A 22,976-nucleotide genomic window follows, 5' to 3' on the forward strand; every position below is an offset into this window, starting at 1 on the left:
ACAAAAGCAACAAAAGCCAAGAGCAAAGAAAAGTAAAGTAGAGCTGGAAATAACAGGCAATCTAAGGACAGTTCCTCACCAGGGACCATTTCATCCTAACCTGAAAAACAGAAGGCTGATTTATACGCTGAAACAGTTTATTCTCCAACATTTGTATTTTACAGCCCTTGCTCCCAGGACTATCTGCACATCCACACCCATGCCCACACACCATAAGGGATGCTGTGGACCTCTGAACTGCAGTGATGTATTTCAGCAGCGAGCTGCACAGGGTAATTTGTCCTTTGACATTAACCTGAGAGGTGAGGGAGTGAGGAAAGAAAAAGTATATCTTTGTCACAGTTGAATCAGCAAGAGCAGCTGTGGGATTACACAGTCTGGTTTCCTTCCCTCCTTGAATACTGGGTCAGGTCCCTTGGTCCTGCAAGCAAACAGTTGAACCACAGCCCTGACGATTAACATGCGAGACAGAGGAGAACCAGGGCTCATTTTCAACTTGTCAGGGCCCGCAAAATAAATTACAGAATAAAATCCCAGAATGACAGAATAATGAGCAATTCATTTGAAATGTAAAATAAATAGGTAAATCTCCAGTGAGCTGGCAGAATAAATGGGATTGAGCTGACATTTGGTGATTAAATTAAACAGTAATGACCTCATGAATAATGGGCTACAGGATTGAATCTGGAGGGCAATATTTTCTTAAGCGGGGGGCAGAGCGCTGTGGGATAACATATCCAGTAAGAGGCAAGCCCTGCTTCCTACATTATATTCAGCTCTTTGCAGAAACTTCTCACACCTTAAGATCCCTGTCCCTCCAAGTCCCTTAGACAGCACAAGAGGCCCCAGCCCCAGGCAGCTGGTGCTTCTGGCTCAGGCATGGAGCAGCCCAGGGGCAACCAAAGGGGATTCCTCCTCCCAGCAGGCAGCCACAGCATTAGTCTGAGGCATGAGCAGGAGCACACATCCTACCACTCCCTTTGGGATTGGGGAAATCATTAGGGCATGCAGCAGAGCATCGTTCCTAGCAAAGCCACCTCCGATGCTCAGAGATACACTCCCACGTTGCCCACATTCTGCTCCAGACCTCCCGTGCCCCATCCATCCAGGCACTCAGCCTTCTCTCCTCTCCCATGTCACTCCACACCAATTTCAGGGCCAGGTTTTCTAGTTTTCCCTGCCCACAGCTGCTGGTATTATGTTGGTATTATTAAAGGATTATGTTATCGGTGCTCCTAGGGTAATGACAACTGCTGTTTCTTGACCTGCAGTTCTGAGCTGGTTCTTTTACTTATCAGCCACAGACAGAGCTGTCACTGACCCCTGCTGTTAATTCCAGCTAAATCTACTGGTGTCCCAAGATGCCTTCCCCTTCTCTAACAAGCACAATCCCCAAAGATATGGGGTCCACCTCTCATTTCTCAGCCAGAACTTTACTTGCTGGCAGCCTGTTGCAGCTGATGCAGGCAGTGAGTTTAACTCAGTCACTGAGCAAATGAAAAGTGAAATTTTCATCTTGGATCAAGTCCAGGAAATTCTGTTTTGTATTAAAGAGGAAAGAGGAAAAAACAAACAAATAAGCAAAGATTGTTTCAAAACATACTTCGGCATCTCAGAACAGCACAAACACTGAAACTTCAAATATTTTATCTTCCTGTCTCACTGTGCCACTCCCATCCATTCATCCGCTCTCACTCAAAACTTCATTTTGCAGTTCCACTTGAAAAGATCGTCTCCAAACTCCAAAGCCTTAATTAACAAAAACCTGTACCCCATACACAGCACTTGGCCACCACAAAGCCTGCTGTGGTTCTGATGTGCCAGGCCATCGAATCCACACAGTCCAATACACTCTATTGTCCCTTTCCCCCCCCCGGCTGGGGGCAGGGCCCCTCTATTTGTTACCTCCATTGTTCTTTTGATCAGGGTCCTTACCGCTTTTGCCACTTCCCGCAGCAACAGGAGCGGAGGATTTCGCCTTGGTGGTTGATCTGGCTTGCAGTTCTTTTACCCGTGCTTGTAGTTCAGGAGTGGGTTCTTTGTGCCACTTCTTCATGTCTTCTCCATGCTCACGTAGATAATGCCACAAGGCAATGTGCGATGTAGTCTTACTGTTGTCACTTGCTTGAGCAGAAGGACGTCTTCTTCTTCTAATAGAAGAGAGAGACATTGGATGATGCAAGTTGGGAGCAAAACAAATTGCTCAGTCCCTCCCGTAGGGTGTCTCGATAATCCTGGTCGTCATCAGGTTTATCGTCATGAGGCAAAGAAGTCAGTTCCTCTATTATATCATCGTGATCACTCTCAAGTCTATCCAGTCTTTCAGTTACCTTTACAATGGCTGAAGCATAAACTTGCAGAAGGGTTGAATGTAGCTCAAAGTCACGGAGCCTGGAAATCAGTTCACCCATAGGGGGTCTTCTTTCCCATCTGCCATACGTGGCTGCTAATGTACCGGCGTACTTTTCTGGTGCAGTTCTTGTGAATGTACGCCACATGTCTGGTGTACACCTGATTCTCTCAGGATCGTGCTCCTGGTTTGGATCATCAGGAATGAACATGGGGTCACATAACATTTCCACCACGGCGCATTCTCTCAAATAATGGATGCCTTTTTCCATAGTAGTCCATTTCTTTGCCTCAGGCATCAGATCATTTTTGAAGGGGCATTCTTCCTTTACAGCTAATAGCATCCGCTTCCAAAGAGTGAAGGACTCATCCTGGCATCTACTGATACGTCTGTCAATAGCTGAGTCTCTGGCAATACTTCCCAGCTGGCGGGCACTGTCTAGCAGTGCACTGTTAGCCCCATTGTCCCAGCATTGAAGTAACCAGGTGGCAATGCGTTCATCTGGGCACCGTGAAAAGTCTTTTCTCAAGACTCAAAGTTCAGTCATTTTCAGAGGTCGAGTAGTAAGGATTTCAATGTCTCTTTCAGTTGTTGTTGCCCTGCTGGGTGTTGGTGACCGGGATCTTGCTGGGGATCTAAGCCCTCCTTCTGAAGGAAGAGACATCCTTTTCACCTTCCGTCCTCTTACAGGGGCAACTGACATCAGTTGTGGTGCCTCCTGTGATTGATCAAGCTGGTCATTTTCCATGCTCTGTCTCTCAAGCTCGGCTCGGACCAGCTTTTCTGTTAGGAGGGTGCCATGTTCAGATCGGATGGGGTGAAAGTTGGATTGGAGGGTGTCTCGCTCGTTTCAGAGGGCGTCCCGTTCAGATTGGAGAGCGTCTCGTTTGGACTGAAGACTGTCTAATTTGGAGACTGTCTTGTTCACTTTGGAGGCTGTCTTGTTCTGTTTGGAGGCTGTTAAGCTTGGACTGTAAAGCGTCCCGCTCATTTCAAAGGGTGTCCCGCTCGAATTGGAAGGTGTTTTGCTGAGATCGAAGATTATTTCTCTCAGCTCGGACCCACTCCTGGAAACTCTGCATGTCAGCTTTGAGACTCTCTCGCTCATTCAGTACTTTCTGTCGGATACTCTTCCTTTCAGCTTGGAAACTCTCTGTTTTGGTTTGGAGACTCTCTCTCTTGGGATAGTATTGAATAAGGCCCGATAAGCATGAGCTAGGCCCCAAATAATTTGTGCCTCCTCAGATTTGCCAGAGCTGCCACATCCCTGTCTCAAATATCTGCTTAGGCTCTCAGGATCCTCCAGGTGTTCAGGAGTAAATTTCCATGACACCAGAGATGACCATCTCTTTAAAGTCTCTCCCAAGTCTCTCCACACTCCCTGCCACTCAGTATCCTTTGGCTTTGGAGGAGGCCTCCTCCAAATATATATACTGAATAAAATGATGAGTAATACATTCAGGGAGATCGACAACATGGTCAAATGAGCATTCAAAAAACGCATCAAGGATTCAAAGGAGAGACTGAAGGCCTGCTTAAAAATCAGAAGTTCTGTAAAATTAGCAGCTTCCTCTGGAGCTGTATGCCCCATTGTATACAATGTATACAGATACCGTGGCATTTCCATCAATGTTTTCAGTTGTTTACATATACAAAAAGCTCCATAGAGCAGCGTGGTGAACTTAATAAAGGCCCAGTATGTTCTGAGCATTAAAAAAGAAAGAATGATGGAATGCACTCCCTTAAAGGGCAGTTTTAAAAGAGAAATCAAAATCATTTTTTTTTCCTCTTTACAAAAACAAGCTAGCAGCAGCCAAAAAAAGTTTACAAAAAGCGTACAAAAAGTTTGCAAAATATCCCACAGTACTGGCAGTCCGCCTGGACTTTTCAAGGTCACGTTTACAGTTACAGCACCTGCAGTAACTGATAACAAAGCTCTCTGAGAGCAGAGATTCTTTCTAAAAGCTAAAAAGCAGACTTTGCCTGCATCCTCCACCAATAAATGTCAACGGTTTATGGGCTTTCGGCCCGGTTCTGTGACCAATGGTGCAGGGGACCCACGGACCCATGCTCTGGGAAAGGGAAAAGGGAAAATAGGGTAGGGAGATGGGCCTGAGAACAAAACGGCAGCAACAATCTGAGGAGAAACAAACTAATTTACTAAATAAGATATCGGAATGCAAAATAACACACTATAGTACAATATAATTACAATTTAAGCTGATACATTCAATACAATGAGAGAGAGTGTCCAAAATTAAAGCAGGCCTTACTCTAATACCGACAATAAGATGGCTGGGGAGCGAGGTGCTGCCGGGACGAGAGACGGGCGGAAAGAGAGCAAGGTCTTGTGGTCTGCGAGTTTTTACCTTTCCCTCTGAGCGGAAACGGTGACAGAGGAGCAAAGTCCCCTGGGGAATGTAGTAGTCCTTCTCTTCTGAGAACCAGGTACATACGCTACATGATGTTATGATGTGGAATACCAATAACCGGAAGTCATAAAACCATGACAAAGCTATAGTGCCCTTCCCACACACACCCCCACACCGCTCACAACAGCGGAGAGGTGAAGATACCGAAGGCAGCAGGAAACTCCAGCGCCATTTTTGCCATTCCAGGTTGATAAAGGGGAACAATTAACTCGTCAAAACAACATCCACTGCAGTAAATATCGCTAAAGCAATGTTTCATTTGAAGTCTGCAGCACAAAACGTAGATGAGCTGATTAGGAACTGTTCCATTTGCTAATGCAGAACTAGCTCACTGGCCTAATAACTTTTCCCCCCTGCAAATCAAAGCTAAGCTGAAGTGTTGCCACAGGCCAATAGATTGAGAGTTGGGAAATAAATCTCAAGATCTACAGAGATATAAAACCTAATAATTCTATTAAGATCAAGTTAAGACAATTAAATACTGGTGAGACATCAAAAAGCTAAGTAGCCTGGAGAAGTTGATTTTATAAATGAACCAATTTATTTAAGTCTGTGCCTTAATAAATTGCATTTCCTTCCTGCTATGCATCTCCAGCCCCAAACCTCTCTTGCTGAGTTGGACAGTCCCGTGCCATGCACCTGGGAGTGGTGCTCCTCTCGCTTCCTCTTCACCTTGTATCAGCAAGGAGAGAGCTGCACTTGTGGCAAGGAAGCTTTGTAAAGGCACAGGTAATTCAGCATTTTGGGTTCTCCTTGAGAATCACAAGGAATTTAAGCATCAAAATGCTTTGCTGGTCTGTATTACCATTCTCCACACATCTCTCCTCTTGACCTTAGCCTCTCTGTGCCTCTAAGTGCCTATCTCTAAATTGAGGAAGTATATTACCCCACAAGGATGTGATGAAAAAAGCCAGATAATGAAGGCTCATAAGGGCTCTGGGACTTCGACACAGAAGATGTTATGCAGACACAAAGAACATCAGCAGAAATCCTGAGTTTTATTGGAGCAAGTTACTATCCTGAGGGTACAGATGCCCCAGTTGCCCTTAACACCAGCAGGACGTCCGATCCGCTGCTGGGTAACAACATGCAGGAGAGAGAACTGGGCCTTGTCTTGCTTGGTTGATGCTACTGGAGCAGCTGCTCCAGCCCAGATGTAGCTCACCACTAAGAGGCTCCAAGCTCTCTCCCTCCCACTTCCCAAAAGCCTTCAGAGTAACCAAAGGCAGCTGCATTAGCTCTCGAGAACTCTGCCGTAGCAAAGGGCATTCCTCTCTCCTAACATGCTAGGACCAGAGGTATCCCTAGCAGAATAAAGTAACTTACGTGAGCAGCACCAGTCAAATAAACTGAAGGGGATTTAACTACACGGCTCCCTGCAAAGTGAAATCCCTGCAACACACTCCTCACAAAGCCTGGAACAACTATGCAGCTGATCCCCACGCATCTCCTGCTCACTCACGGTAATGCTGCAGCCTTAGCCTTGCTGTCTTCAAGCTAAACCCTCACCCCAGTGCAATGGAAAAGAGTCATAGTGCAAAATCCCTGCACATCATCTCCCAGTCCTGCTAGGAGCCCTAACCTCTCATTCTCTGTCAGTCTTCTGCAGCTGGTCAGGCAGAGATCATCGTCCTTCTCTCCTGTCCTTCCAGGTCTCTAGGCTTATCTGGACAGAGATTAAGAGCCCTGACAGGGAACATCCTTCATCACAAAGAAAGAAAACCTTCATCCATACAGTGGAATGAAATGGATGAAAAGTAAAGCCCGAGAAATACCTGGGCTCAGCTCTATACCTTTCTGAAAGGCAATTCCAGGAGCGAGTCTGGGCTTTCCCTGGACATCCTTCCCAGAGGCCCCACTATCTTCCACCAAGGCAAAGAGCCTACAAGCCATGGCCAAGGGGTGGGCAGTTACAGAGCCCCAGAGACTTCCAGAACTTGCTGAGGTTGCATGTCCCACCAGAGGCAGAGCTTTGAAGACAGCCATGGCTCTGGCAAATGCCCAACAGCAAAGTCCTGTGCGCTTCCAAAGGTTAAGAGCAGGCAGTGCTTTCAGAGACCTTTCTGACAAAATGTCAGCAAATTCTGCGTCGCTGGCAGCCTCAACAACAGATAATAATAACCTTAATAAAATAAAGCAGCTAATACACCTGAAACAACATCTAGTAAAGAAAAAAAAAAAAGGAAATTTAATTGGAAACATTGTCTGCAATTTAAATGTCAAAGGAGAAATTGTTTCTGAGCTTCCTGCTGTTCACTGTCATAAACCAGCAGTTTCTGTGGGAGACCGGGAAAATGTCACTGAGATGCTTTGTGTTTCAGCTCCCTGCACCCGCTGGTCCCTGTTCTGCAGATAGTCCCTGCTCTACTGGTTCCATTCAAGTTTGCATTCCCACGTACTCTTTCTCTGCAGGGTGACCAGAGTGCTGCCAAGGATGAAAGCAGGCAGGGGGCTCCCAGCTTCTGGTTTACAGTGCTCCAACTCCTGCCCCTTCATCTCTGAAAAGAGGCCTCATTCCTATTGCACTGCTGGTCTCCTCCACTCTAAACACGGTTTCACCCACAGCTCCTCCTCGGTGGATGTGCCTTGGGTACAGGAGCAGAGCTGTGCACTTCAAGTTGTGTACAATGGCGCAACACAGAATCGCTTGAGTTGGAAGGGACCCTAAAGGCCACCTGGACCAACCTCCCTGCAATAAGCAAAGATACCCACAGCTCCATCAGCCCTATCTGGCCTGACCTTGGGTGTCTGCATCACCTATCTGGGTAACCTGTGCCAGTACCTTACTGTAAAAAATTTCTTCCTTACATCCAATCTAAGTCTTCCCTTTTGGTTTGAAACCATTTCTCCTTGTCCTGTTGCAACAGACCCTGCTAAGGGTTGCTACATCTGCAAAAACCAACATACACAGGAAGATGTGTGTGCATGCAAGGAGCCATGCAGACAGACCAGCCCTGCAGTGACACACACAACAGATCCACACCACCCACCTCCAGCCAAGTCCCCTTCCCCAGGGAGCAGTGTTCTGTTCACAGGAACAAGCTGCAGCCATCAAAGTTCACGACCGGGTCAGCCCCACTTACACATTCGCATTCTGCTCTTCAGTAAAGACCCCTCAAGGAAGTGTCACACCTGGAGCGGTTTTTGTTTGTGAGCTATCACTTGTTCAGGCACACATCCAACTTCATTTGTTTACAGAGGCCCAACTGGAGGCACGTTTCTTTTTTTTGTACTGATGACTTAAGCTAAACCTCTTATTTCTTGGGCTCCTTTGTGTAAAGAAAATAAGACTCCCTACCTTAATACAGAGAATGTATTCAGATTTGTGATCACAAAGCAGCCCGTTCCCCCTTCATCCCCTCCCACACACTGTAACACCTCCCACGCAGCAACCACAAAGACAGTGCCTTCATAAGGGCCTTTTGTTCCCACAGATCAACTTCACAAAGGGTTTATACACTGGGCCCCGATTCAGACAGCAGCTGAACCACGTGCCTGAAGGTATTAATTAGAAAGTAACACAAGATGGAGATGAAAGCAGGTGGAAAGGTTGGCTGCAAGATGACCAAGGTCACAGCAATGCATTTGTTCTTGAAGTTTTGACTCACATTCGTGCTTGTTGATGAAGGCAACAGGAGCGAATTATGCATCAACCATAACTTTTCAACTCCTCTGCTGAATAATCACATTTTTTTTCAAGTTAAAAAATGTGCTCAGATTGCATCAGTTTGGAACACTTCCAACCAAATCCAGAGAAGATAAATGTTTTGATTAAACTGAAGACTTGGGTGATTATTTCAAGAGTAGCAGGGAAGCGTTTTGTTGATTCAGTTCTAGAAAAGCTGAATTTCAAAGAAAAAATATTCCCCCCCCCCCCTTTGAAACAAAAATCTCTCAAAGTGCATGTATCAGTGTTTCCTGTGAAATTTGGGTTCTCACTTCTGACCTACTTGAGTTTGAACACCTTGCTGGCTTTTCTCACACTCACCCACACGCTGCCTGCAAAGCCTCGTGCTCTGCTTGAAAACTTTTGCCAGGAAAGCTAAATAGCTTATGGCCCAGAGGTTTCAACTGCTGAGATACAGCAGTGGAAGTCTGAGGGGCCCACTATAGCAGCAAGGGGGACCACACACGAATATAACTGAGTGTCCTCAGAATAATACTCAGCATTCATTCATGGTATGCTCCCATTCAGAATTGGAATAAAAATGATGGAATCATAGAACTGAGCTTCAACTCCCTGCCATGGGCTGGTGGTCACCCACCAACTCAGGCTGCCCAGGGCCCCATCCAGCATGGCTTTGGGCAGGTCCAAGTATGGGGCATCCACAGCTCTCTGGGCAGCTCTTTTAAAACACATCTGGGATCGGAGGGGATGGATGATGATTTTTTTTTTCCCCCCTTCAAGTTGATCTAACCAGTTGCCAGGAGCCAGCTAGAGGATCCCAGCTCCCCCCTGCCTCTCCATACACTGAATTGCTAAAGTAACATACTTCAGCCTGAAGCCTTCAGACTTCAGCAGATTGAAGCCCTTGCCTACTTCTCCCCGTAACAGAGCAACACTTGGCTTACTGGCAGAGTCAAGGTGCCCCGGCTCAACTCAGCAGGCAGGAGGTCAGGCCCCAGGTCCTCCAGCAGTGGGGTTGCCTGCCATGTCCACATCGGAGTCAGACACTTCTGTGCTGCTCTCACCTCTTTTTTTTTTTGTGCAGGAACAGACTCCAACAGCAGCACTATACCTCCTGGGAAGACCTTTCCTCTCCCTCTCCCAGAAAGGTCACTGGTAGCTGCCAGCTGAAAGCGTACTCTATACAAGGCTCCACACCAGTGAAGGGAGAAGTTGCATTATTTACATGAAAGCTTAGCTTGACTTTACATTTGAAGTATTCCCTTTAGAAAGGCTACAGAGCTTTTTCCCCTTTAAAGAGCAGCTGTGACAATAGGAGTCACTACAGCCAGGCACAAAACCCCAGCTGACACCCAGCCAAATAAAGCAGGCTGCGTGCTTCAAGGTCTGATTCCCATCAGCCCCCACTTTGCATGGTGTCAAGCCTCAGAACTGTCCAGCACCAATCTCTGCAGGAATACACATTTGCCAATCTTGGTGTTTGCACCAAAGCTCCTTGCAGCATCCAAGTCCTTTTCAGAAGCTGGCATTACTTTCAGTACAGCTCCCACTGTGCACTGAAGGCAAAAGCCACAGAATCTGTACTGTCATAAGCTGCTTCCCCTCAGCATTACAAGGAAGGGCTGAGAGCATTTTCATTATGCAGAGCACTTGCACAGCTCAAAGCAATATTACTACCTCTAATTCAAGTGTCCCATTCAGCCAACAAGGGCATTGTCTCGTGTGCTAACCAATGAAAGCATGTTTTCAGAGGTGTCTCTTACCTCACTAGACAAGGACCTTTTGAAAGCTGTTATTTGCTGAATGCTCAGTTAGCTCACCATTCCCTTCCAAAGCCTCACCAGATCATCCTGAAGCAAAGCAAAGCCCAATCCAAACAGTATATCAAGATCTACCACAAACAACCTTCCCAGCTATTATAATGCAGGTTTACATTTTGCACATTCAGCAGAAACTGTGCTAGCTGTGAAGGTTACAATTATTAAAATGCACATACATTGCCTGTTTAGTGTCCTGAAAGCTACAGCCTCAACAATTTGCAAGCAGCCAGATTCTCATCTCTGCTACACCAGCCCTGTGCCGGAGTAATGAAGAGCAGACCCTGATCAGAGAGAACAGCTGTTTTCTTTATGAAACCTACCACACTCTGCCTCCCTGCAAATCTCACATCCTGCCAAGTGAAACCTGAACACTGAAACCAGAATTAGAATACAATAAATCATTGTAAGAAAAGAAAAAAACAGCCAAAAATTCATCCTGACAACGTTTCCACAGATCAAGACAATTGAGTACGGAGGATCCAATTAGGAACGAAGTGAGAAAGGCTCAGAAGAATGATAGCACCAGAGAAGCAAAGTGCCATTTTAAAGGACTGTATTGGCAAGCAGAGCTCAGCACTGGTAGGAATGGGGCAGCAGTATCTGAAGGTACAGTTGCCACCACGGGAAGTGATGGGCTTTGGTAGATCACAGGGCTAAAGAAGGGGAGTTCAAGGCCAGCCAGGGCCAGGAGTGAGAGCCTGACACTTCCTCAGCAAACAGGTGCTCCTCCACTGATTGCCCTGGGCACCAGATGAGGCCGCTCTGGGCTGAGACTCATTCCTGGGTCTTCCATTAATCCTGAGGACAGCCTCAAGACAGGTGAAGGGCAGAAACCTTCTTAAGGAGCAACAGCATCTTTGCAAATTAACAAAGCAGCCTGCCCAGCATCTCACTTTCCCTGCACAATGAGGTTTACATCTTTCCCCTGCCTCAGCTGGTCACATCCACTTTGCCTGTAATCCTTCAAACCTACTGCATACCTCCTCTTCGCAAGGGCAGAGGGATGCACAGGGGAGCCCCCATCTCAGCCAGGCCAGAGGGGTTCCCAGAGCAAGCAATAACACCGTAATCACGAGGCATGCTGCTTTAGCGGCAACTGAAATCCTACAATAAAACAACAACAAAAAAACAGTGACCACAGAACTCTGTCACAGATCCCACTCACCCAGAACCATACCAGGGGAACGCGAGTGCCCTTGAGAAGTTTGTGAACCAGTTTGCACTCACATTGCTCTGGAAGGCCATTCCTCATCCAAGATGAATAGTTCTTTGCTCAGCAGGGCATTGGAGTGTTTACAGATTCTTTTTTTTTTTTTTTTCCTTAAAGTACATCTACTCCTTACAACAACAATTAGCCACACTGTGAATTTATGAGCATAATTTGCAATGCTGTTAAAGCACGGGCAGTCGTGGCTTTCATGCATCAGTAATTGTTTGCTGCACTCTGAAGGATCCAGAACAAGACACACTGCTGGCCTTTAGGGGGCTGATGAAAAAGGAAGGTGTTGTCCTTCACTGAAGAAAATTTCTGCCACCTTTACAGGGGTGGTACTGGCACCATTATCACCTGCAATGATGCAGTGATCCCAAAACCATGCGATTTCATTTCCAACACAGCAGTGAGAAGGACTGCGTTCCAGGTTTCTGTGACCCCATTAGTCTGCTTGGGTTACATCGATGAGAACCAGATGAGGAAACGAGGAAAGGTAGGCACTAAACATTTCAGAGGAGCAATAATAATTAAAAGACTTCACATCATTTAGAAATGGAGGAAAAAATATTAGGAGTGGCATCTCAAGCAACTTCCTTAAGTAAAAGTCACCAGAGTCTGCTAAGAAATCATTAGCCTAGAAACTTAAATGTGTCCAAGGGGAACACAGGTATTAAAAGAGATGAGCCTTGATGGAGTTAATGGTGTTTTCTTACAGCTGAGATCTCTAATGAAAGTGAACTCATTTACATACCCAGCCACTCAGTACTGTGCCAGCCAGCAGCCTCCTCCTGCAAGAGGTAAAAGGGGCATTACCTTACCATTGTAACTCCTCCTGGCCATCACAGCAGCGAGCCTCTGCCCACAACCCAGCACAGTGCAGGCAGGGGCTGTTAGCTCAGGGTGAGCTCTGGGGTAGCAGCAGGGTGGCTGCAGCGCTGGCAGATGAAAAGATGTGGTTTTAACATCATCCAGAGCTTGTGAAACCAAGAGGCCAAGGAAAGGAAGAAAGGCTTTCTAGTTCATAGCTGCTAGGTATTTACCTTAATGTTAAATGACAATTGCTTGCAAAACAATATTGCAGAAACTCCCAGGAGGCATTAATCAGAGGTTGTATCTCCCACTCCCTGCTCTTGCTAAATATGGAGAGTGACAGTTACTTGCAGATAGCACTGCAGGGCTGAGCCTTTCATTCACAGGCTGCTATCAGCCAAAGCATTAAACTGCCACTTAGGTTCCTAAATTCAGAGTCTTCAGCAGCTTTGTGGGCTTGTTCCTGAAGCCTTTCTATGGATTTCTGAAGATGGTGACCAACGCTCTGACCATCAGCAATGTCAAAAGTCTGTTACCAAACAAAGCCCTTCTGAAGGTCAGCATTCCCAGGTCTGTCCCCAGAGCTCCCAGCCTTTCCATCTGCAGGGAGAAACAGTCAGTCTGACTCCATTTCAGCTGCCAGAGAAATAACAATAATAGAACAGTAATAATCCTATTTTTCTTGAAGTGCTCAGACAGAGAGGAGGCATGGGGAATAGCAGCACCGCAGGACCTGAAGCCTTCCTCCATGACCCCCTCACCCCTCCTGCCTGCCAGCAGGCTGCATCCAGAGAAACAGATGGGCCCTTCAGGTCACAGCTCCTCCAGACTCAGAGCGTGCAGCCCCAGCCAAGAAAGCAGAAATAAATAGCCTGCAATTTAATGGGAAAAAGGAATTTCATACAGAGGAGCTGAGCTGCCACCTGGCCATGGAAAACACATGCACCAGGAAAAGCCAAGTCGTGCAGCACCTCCACTGACAGCCAGCACCAACGTGCCTTTCTGCAAGGAGGGCTGGGGCTCCTCCCGTGTTGTGCAGGCAGTGCCATCGCTCCTTGCTCACAGCCATTTCCTCCAGCAGCAGCACTAAGCCTGGGCCTAGGGGCCTGCATCCCACCCTCCCTCCCCACACAACATTAACAGTGGGTCCACCAGGAAGACCACGTCGCCCCAGAAGTCTTTCCATCCTTCTCCTCTTTTGCCATCCTGCCACCCTCACCCTGCTTTTGGTCCCTACCTCAAGCTGCTGCTCACCTCCACTGTCACCATCACTGCTTTCCCTTTCATTCCCCACCTCCTCATTCCACCTTCTCCCCTCAGACTTCACATAATTGACTCACTGTAAGATGAGCTGCTCTGTTTTCCTGCAAAACTACACACAAAATAAACTGTATTCTACCAAGATGGTGCTTTAAATCCTTATCTCCTTCATTGTACGCATCTTATGGCATCATTTTTAAATGGGAGAAGCATGCCTACAGATTTATGTGTGTCTTTAAGGTCTAATTTACATAAAAAACAAGTGCAGAGTGTTCCTTATGCCCCAGGGCACAGCAGATACAAGAACACCTAATGAACTAAAAATGTTTGGATAAAACTTATATAAACTCTTACATATGCTAATAAGATGAAAGGCTATAATTACGAGCTGAATTGTGCACTGACACAAGTAGCTCTGTGCTGTAAGTGATAGAATTCCAGTGTCCTTGAAGCCAAAATAACATATTGTGAGAAGGCACCTTCCCATAAATCTCTCTCTAAAGCCTTTTCAACACCTCTGGAGCACAGGAGATACAAGGGATGCAGTAACAACTTCTCAGTTAGTATGAATTTCATCTTTAGAGGGATTGCCCCCTATTTAAGGGCACCTTTCCGCTTCTTATAGAAGATAATTATAGACCTTATCTCACATGATGTGGATCGTCAGCTGGTATTCATAGCAAAGGTACATCTAAATGAGGTGAGGATGTGCACAGAGGGGGACATTCTCACCAAGTTTCAATACACTGATCTTTTCATCCAACATAAATTTTTAATGCAGGAGGAATTTAATTTTGTAATACAAAGCTTGGAAGCAATAGAGTTTGTGTAAACAGCCAGCTACAGAGACACTGCGCTCCACAAATATGTACTGCCAACAAAATCCATTTCCACAGCCATTTAGTTCATGAGTTACTGTCCGTCGTGCTCAAAATATAATCCTCCACAGCATTCAGCCTCCCCATGCGTGGCAGCGAGTAACAGTGCCCACAGCACTGCTCAGAGTGTTGCCAATTTAGACCACAGTCTTTGTACAGAGCTGTCCCACATCGCGCTATGGAACACATCCGTGCAAAGCAGGGCTCGCAGAAGGCAGCACTACATCAACAGGAGAGAAATGCCCTTCCCTGCTGCGCTAACATTTCATCTCATGACCTTGGGCAGGCATCTTTCCCTGCTTCGGCCATGGGGCTGGGACAATAACTCTTCATCTCCCAGAGGAGGAATTCATTAGTATTTTTTATGCCTCTAGTATTAGGGTGATGAGACACAAGAAGCTCAGATCATCAATTTATTAATGCCAGTGTATGCCTACAGAAATCAAAGAATTGTTTCAGTTGGAAGGGAACCTTAAAGGCCATCTAATCCAACCCCTCGGCAATAAGCAGGGACACCCACAGCTCCATCAGTGCTCAGAGCCCCTCCAGCCTGGCCTTGGCTGTCTCCATCACCTCTGTGGGCAACCTGTGCCAGTGCCTCACCATCCTCATTGTAAAAAAAATTCTTCCTTATATCCAGTCTAAATCTCCCCTCTTCTAGTTGGTAACCATTTCCCCTTGTCCTATCACAACAGATCCTGCTAAAGGGTCTGTTCCCTTCTTTCTTAGAGCCCCTCTTCAGATGCTTTGAGCATGGCTGCTAACCATGCCACTAGAGCTGCTCCAGATTTGCTGAGATAAGAAACAAGCCTGGAGCTCCTGGTAATCAAGATGAGATATCAATTGCTGACTTTCCATTAGGACACCAACCTTAGCTCCCTGTGTTGATAGGACAAGGGGGAATGGCTTTAAACTAAAAGAGGGGAGATTTAGATCAGACATTAGGAAGAAATGTTATACTCAGAGGGTACTGAGGCACTGGCGCTACTGCCCAGAGAAGTTTGTGGGTAGGAGGCATTCAGGGCTGGGTTGAATGGGGCCCTGGGATCTGGCAGAAGGCAACCAGCGAAGGGGAGCAGGTTGGAACTAGATGATCTTTAAGGTACCCTCCAACCTAAGTCATTCTATGATACACCTGAGCCAATCAGCCTGTCCCCCAAAGTATGTACAACATTTGGAGACAGGTCAAAATGAAAGAAAAACAAGAGGGAAAAATCACATAAGGATGGAAGCTGACTCTGGAGAAGTGGCAATGCTGGAGCTGGACTCCGTCTTGGGTTGGCCTCAGACTCCAACAGCTCAGAAGCCATGTAATCATCACCCTATTTTTAATCAATTTGGGCACACATTGTTCCCTCACAGCTATAATTAGAACTCAGCTGCATAATTATTCCTGTCCTATAAACTACAAGGTTATTTAACAATACCATATCAATTGGCTACCTTAGTGCACCAGCTGGAGTTAATATGGACCAAAAAAAGTTATTATACAAGAAATGTGCAAAGTCTGCAGTCTTTCCCAGAGTCCTTTCCCACCCCCTCTTTGCCACAGTGATGGAGAAAGTCAGCACTTTTTTGCAGATCAATATTGCATTTGAATGTGACCACCACTCCAATTATTACCTCAATTACCAAGGCAGTAGCTTGCTCCCACATCTACCCCTTTACTGAAAAGCCACCATGAATGCTACCCATGGAAACACTACCTGCGGGAAATCATTAACCCACTAATTTGAAATCAATTTAAAGTCCATTTGCCTAATGACACGAGCACTGTAAATTATCTATAAATTGTTAATTTATGAGAAAGTGACATCAGAATTTTTGTTGTATTAATTGGCTTTTCCAGATGCAAGTTATTTCTAAAGCTTTATAATCCACATCTCTTGGTGAGAAAACATTGAAACCTGCTTAATAAGATGCTTTTCATGCCAAGAAAGAGTAAAACAAGTAAACTCACTCTTGTGAACACTTCAGCGTGAGGGTTTACACATTCATCCCAGTAATTAGAGAAGGAGAAGTCATGGTAAGAGGGGAAAGAATGGCCCTTTCAGTGCCTGTTCACATCCTTAAACAAAATTGGTTCCAAGTCCATTTGCATTTTTCTGAAGCAAAATTCCTCAGAGTGCAGCAGCAGACACCAGTCCAGGTCACCTCTCTCATCTTCCTTGTGCCTCCTTGGCGAGGACTCCTGCAGGCACACACTCTGCACTGAGAAGTTCATCCTCTCAGCAGATATTTGAGTGACAGACACACTGGCCAAAGCATCAGCAGGAAATGATTGTCAGAGTCTGCGTCTGGGGACCACGCTATGATTTCTTTGCTGATAGAGAATTATTAGAGGCCAACTTTTCCTGTCAACTTCAGTACTTCTAGTATGGGTATGCCATGCCGTATATCTAGGTCCACAGAAGTTGTATCTAGTCAGCTAACTCCTAACTTAGTTTCCATTTTAATTGGATCTGTAGCCTTGGTCTCCAATGCAGTGCTCCAGGTCTTGAATTTCCCTCCTACACCATGGAAACTGCTTGCACACCCATCTGCAGCCACCCCCAGAAACCAAGTTCATGCTACTTCTCCACCTCACAGGAACCAGGCAACATAACATGTAACTTTCAAATATTGATATCGATCAACAAAAATACAAGTGTGTAGAGCTCAAGGCTTGATTGCCCATGGAGCAAATACACCAGAGGTAACTGAAGTCTGCTCCTGCAGAGCCATTGGGCACTGATCTATTGCAGGTGAGATTCTCAGCACCTGTGCTCACCTGGAGTGAGCAGTCAGGAAACAGTCTCCAAGTGCACCATGACCTTGGCAGGAAAAAAAAAAAAGCAAGGTGATTTTGGCTGTGGTTTGATATTTAGCAAATCTTTCAACACTCAACACTCCAACTGTTGGTACAATTTGAAAGGAAAAATGAGGGAACATGACCTCAACCTATCCAGCCCAGGAGACAGCCGGGCAGCAGGGACAAGCACTGCTTCAGAACCCAAACTTCCACTCAGGGAGAAAGGGAAAACCATGAGGTACTTCCCAGATCACCTCACAGGGTCTGACTGCTTTGTGCCCCAAAACCAACCACAGTGCTGCTTGTTTCACCCTGACACATATACGAGGCATGCAGTAAGCCAGCTCTGCTCCCTCTTTTCCCTTGTTCTTTGTAGAACTTGACCCCAAAGTACCTCGAATAACAGGAAGATTCTCAAGAGTGCTTGTGCACTGTGGGCAAATACACAAGTGAAAGCTCCTCCATGCATTGACCAACAACCCCTGCACGTGAGCAGCAGCTGGCACACACAGAAAGCTCCATTTTCACCAAAATAGAAAGCTGCAGTCTCCAGCCCCTCAGTCCATTAATGCTCTATTTAAGGCTGTCTTTGAATCTGTCTGGATTACAAACCCACTCTCCCAGCAAACCACTTTCCCAGACAGCCCTCCCCTCTTCACTGCTAAATAGATACTAAATATAAATATATACTGGGGAGAACTCGTCAAGGAAAAGCAGGGATTATTTTTTTTTAAAAGCTTTCTCCCTCCTTCATCAAGTCCACAAAAACACTTGCACAAAAACAGAGCTGCTTTGTTGTTTCCTCTCACGGCTCCCAGCTGGGAACTCATCCCTGCACTGCCATTCACTGGTGCAGCTCCTGCTGCAGGAGGGCTAGGAATACCCCTCCCAGGGATGCAGCCTCCTCCAGCAGATCCCAGCACTGCCCTGGCAGGTCAGGTGATGAATGCAATTGTGTTGAAAAGAATAATTGCCAGCTGAACACTGGCCCTATTCCCTGATCCCCTAGTGAAACCAATCCAGTCGGAAGAATTCCTGCCTGCTGATATGCTAATATTTTAAATAAACTTTAATTGGCTTCCAGACACAACCAGTGTCACTCACATACTCCATGCCAGTCTCCATTGCCATCAGGCCCATTGCGCTTTCTCTCATACCCTGCACCTCTGCTTATAGAGCCCCAGAAGAGGAGACAACCAGCTCCAATTGGTCTGTTCTGCTTGCCCCATTTGTGGCCTGAATACATTTATGCTGTTGGGAAATCACAGCACCACCTGTTCCAATCATTTTGCAGTTATTTTTTAAGAAGAGAACACTGTTGGGGTGAGGGAAAGCAGAAAATCCATCAGTCCTTGTGCTTGGAAACAGCATGAGGGGATTGGCATGTGGGTGAAGGCATGAGTGGGAGATCTGTGAGTCACACACACAGTTTTTAAGCAGCTAATACTCCTCTGCAGCTCCTGTAGGGCTTGGTCCAAGAGCTCATCAAGGTCTCTGCAATGAGTCCAAGTTGTAGATAATTCACCTTCACAGTCTTGAGCTTTGCTGCTGCAGGTGCTTAGAAGCAGAGGAGGACAGACAATCAGAATAGCTCAGCTCCTTTGCATTGAACAGCATTCCTTCAATTTTGCACTGGCATTAAGCGAGCATATACCTGTTCCAGCTCTGCTCAGAGAAGCTATAGCTTACAGTCTTCCACACAAGTCACTTGAAGCAGCAGAATCTCATACACGGCCTTCAGGAGGACCTTGTCACCCTAATAACCATAATTCCCCCAACAGCCCTCTGGAGGACTGTGTCCCCATTTCTACCCTCAGTCCAGCAGTGATTCAGCCCTACTTCAGGCTGGATCAAAATGACATGGTTTGCCCCATATACCCAGTAATCAGACAACATCACCACCACCAAGACTGCTACACTGTTCCCAGGGAAGTGACCAACTGTCCTCAGCTCTTGCTATACCCCATGTTTTTGACCAGCACATCTTTCTCCTGGAATTTCACTCCTTGACCCCCAAATCCCTCCCAACTAATCCACTGTGGAGAGAAGGCAGCAAAAGCAGCAGCCTGCTGCAAAGTATCCTGCAGCTAAGGCACCCTGGGAACCTCAAAGCTGTCTCTAACTATGCACAATGCAAGGCCTTGCCTAGATCCCTGGGAACATCTTAGGTTTTATGTTTATTTTTCAGTGTGATCATCAAGCAAGACAGCAAAGAGCCTCGTCACAATCCATCACGAACTTCATTGTTTAGTAATAAGATGTATTACCCCCTTGCAGCAAAATAACACTCCAGCCAGAGCTCCCATTTGTTATGATCTGGCTGACTGGGACAGCTGTTTGTGTCAATGCTGTAAACACTCCATTTGGAGCAGAGACAGCAAGTTTTAAGTGCTAATAAATGGGATTGCAGGCCACTGAGCACACATGAGGTTAGAGGCTAGTCACCAGCAGCCCTGTCTGGCTGAGTCCCTTGAGCAGCCTTGGCCCACTGCTGCACACCCAGCTCCAGGCACTGACCCCCTTGCAATGCCCCTACCAGCTCAGCTGCAGCCCCATCACATATCGCCCCACTGCCAGGGCACAGCTATTGACCACAGAGTGCCCAGAAAGCCGGCTGCTGTGTGGGCAGGGAGCATTTGGTACTGAGCCAGCAGCTCTCAGCCCAACAGGAATGAGGTCAGTGCTGAAGAAGGAACTTAAGTGTTTCCATGCATCTGGAAGGAGCTGTATCTGCTTTTCTGCAGCTACCTTTATCAGAAACACCCTCAGAAGATCAGACAGCACTGGCAGACTTCTCCAGGAACTTACGATGCTAACCTTGGGTAGAACAGAATGAAATGCTTAGCTAGGTCTTTGATCTTGTACCCTCTGTGCTTTCCAGAGTTGGAGGCATTCTCCTATCTCCAGGATATTACCCATTGCCCAGACCAATCAGCTTTAAAGCTCCAAAAAAAGCAAAGAATCAGCTTTAAAGCTCCAAAAAAAGCAAAGGCCATCGAAGCAGGTAGTTGGTAACAGCATACCAGGGGGCCAGAGATGACTTGTCACCACACCAGATGCCCAAGCACATGTTGGGGCAGTTCAGAGCACGCTTTCTCTCACCATACAAGCTCAACTGCAGCCAGGCTAACCTGTGCCCCAAGGAGCCAGCAGCCTTCTGCATCCCCAGCCAGAAGCAGGCACTCTGGGGCACTGTGAGGCTGCCTGCTCACGTGGTGCCCTCACTCTGGCTGCATGACAGCTGGTACAGCAAGGACAGTGTCTTTGCAGAGCAGCCTTAGGTGATGCAGAGTACCTTGTGGCAGCATCCATCAGGGGATTTTACTGAGGTCACAGCCTTGACACGTTAGACACAGATGTCACTTCCATTTCTGTGGTAGAAGAAAAAAGCTTAAAGATGTACAGACAAAGCGCTGGCAAGATATCATGATTTATCATCACTGTCACTGGAAGCATTCACAATAGCCTGAGTATACCCTTCAAGTCCTCTATAACAACTCCTTTGAGAGGTACACGAACACTAGAAGCGGGGAACAGGCCTCCTGAATATTTACACCTCTGACTCTGAGGAACCAAATCCTTCAGGAAGACTGCAAGGATTAGAAAAAAAAAAAGAAATTAAACAAAAAAACATCAGCCCTCCAAACTGTGCAGCCAACCTGACAAACTGTCCTCAGGAGCACCCCATAGAGCGTACAGAGGGAGCACTGGGGTCCATCCATAATATCAGAGCTAGCTCAACAGCACCTACAGAAGAGAAAAAGCCAGTAGTATTTTCACATTGCTTGATCAGACCCCTTTCAGCTGTTTGCAGCAGCACACTGTCAACCCATCCTAGGACCTAAAGGCAGAAGCAGATAAAGGCACAAAACATGATAAAAGCACCACCATGTCATTACCTTCTCTTGCACAGCCTTGCAGCTGAATAAGGACTTCAGATGGTCAGGAACTTTTCACTCTCCAAATAAAGAGCTGGAAAGAAGAAGCTACAGGCAGCAGATCCTTCAGGAGACTCAGGCTGCATCATGTTCAGCAGATTACTGCAAGCCCAGGTGACACTCAGGGAGATGAACCACAGCTGCTCACCCTCTCATGACAAGGCTGTATTGATCATCAAACAAACTCCTAGAAGCAAAGCAGAGCTGCAGTGAACTCATCATACTCCTGAACACCACCAAGGGGCAGCTCAAGACTCTCATCACTCTCATAGCATGGAACAGTTTGGACAAGATGTGGCTTAACACAGACAACAAACTTGGGTCCAGGCTCAGACATTTATAGGCAATTATCTTGTGCACTGTGTTATCAATTCTCAGCATCTTTCTTCATTTTGCTTTATTAGTCTGCAAATAACTCCAGGGAAGCCCAGGCCATGACACCTTGGGAAAGGCTCCCAGGATTCAGCCAATAGGTTGGGAGTGAGTTCACAAGGAAGGACACGCATCCACATTGCCCCTTCACATCCACCATGGCACAGTCCCAGGAAGCTCAGTGGGACATAAGCCACCAGCTAGAAACACTTAAAAGTCCTAAAGCAAAACATAAAACTTTCCCTTGCAGACACCCTGTACTTATCACTTAGCACGAAGAAATTCAGTTGAAAAGGTCATTTCAAGTTTAAGAAAGAACACTTCCACACAGATGCTTTGAAAGCTCACCCCATCTGCACTTCCCAGGGTCAGGCAAATAGCCCCTTGCCACCTCACTGGGGTGTGGAGTTTCTTAATCACCCACCAGCCACCACCTGCAGTGCTCTGACAAAGCTGCAGAGCTCTCTGGTGATGGCTGATGAGGTATCAGTGCCCACACCTGTAGCTAACATGAATCTAACAGTGAACATAAGCTAACATGTGTTATAACAGAGCAGTGAGAGCTGCCTTTCTGCAAAAAAGAACTGAGTCATGATGCTCAGCACCAGGTTGCAGGTCACCCGTTCAGAGATGGGATGTCCTCACACCTACTTTTGCTCTGGGCGCTTCAAGGGTGCCACAGACAGATGTGGAATAGGATGTGACTCAGCTCCGTGCACATGTGCTATGGGGCCACTACAGGCACCACAACCCTCACAACCAACCACATCCCCTCTTGGCTACTCAAAATCACAGATGCGGTGGTACCCATACCTCCTCCCAGGCCTTCTTTACCCCTTAGCAGCCCTTATTGTCACTTCATGACCACATCTTCCAGAATCAGAACCTTTCACCTCGAAGATGGAGGCCCTTTCCACTGTCTGCCTAAATCACAACCTATTTATAGTTTAACCCATCCCATCGTGAGCAGTTCACGGTGCAGTTTACCAGCTGCTGCCTTCCAGCCTGAAGCACGCACACCTCCACCTTGCAGAGGGGCTTCTGTGCTTCAGATCTGGGTATGAAACCCAGACCTTTGGCTGTCTTCCCCAACCCCAAGATTTTGCTTTTCTCTTCCGAAAAAGCCTGCAAGAGGGGCTGCCAAGCTCCCCGGCCCTTCCTATCCTCGCTGCATGCAATGGTGTAAGGTATGTTTTCATGCTGAGCTCTTGGGGCAATAAGCTTGCTCTGACTTGAGGGAAAAAAAGTACAAATAAGAAATAGACAGGGAGGGCCAGCTCTCAGAAACACAGCACGCAGCACACCCGCTGTTCTGGACTCACGTCACCTCCTCGCAGCAAAATGAGAGCCTGGCACTGCCCCACCTCATGCTCGGGGAAGCAGATCAAAACTGAATAAACAGGAGATGAGAGAGGAGCACCCCCGAGGCGCAGCTCTGCTGACGCCACAGAGATGCACTGGTGACAAACGCAGGGTGACATATC

At 46.8% G+C, this 22,976-nt stretch overlaps 1 protein-coding gene across 2 annotated transcripts in view; it reads right to left on the reverse strand.

Annotated features, from left to right (window-relative positions):
* LOC110387001 (F-box only protein 6-like) overlaps positions 1-21,931 on the reverse strand; it is a 54,850-nt gene extending 32,919 nt beyond the window's left edge. Inside the window, exons 1-2 of one of the 2 annotated variants that reach the window (XM_021374674.1) lie at positions 21,841-21,931; positions 21,082-21,307 (exon numbers count right to left, since the gene is read on the reverse strand). Coding sequence is in view for 1 of the 2 variants with exons in the window: in XM_021374673.1 (XP_021230348.1) it covers positions 1,936-2,170 (235 nt within the window). In the remaining variant the exon portion in view is untranslated. Of the gene's footprint in view, positions 1-1,935; positions 4,088-21,081; positions 21,308-21,840 lie in introns of those variants that run through there. The other variant, XM_021374673.1, reaches the window with a different exon arrangement.

Source organism: Numida meleagris, chromosome 20 (assembly GCF_002078875.1).
Source record: "Numida meleagris isolate 19003 breed g44 Domestic line chromosome 20, NumMel1.0, whole genome shotgun sequence".
NCBI lineage: Eukaryota > Metazoa > Chordata > Aves > Galliformes > Numididae > Numida > Numida meleagris.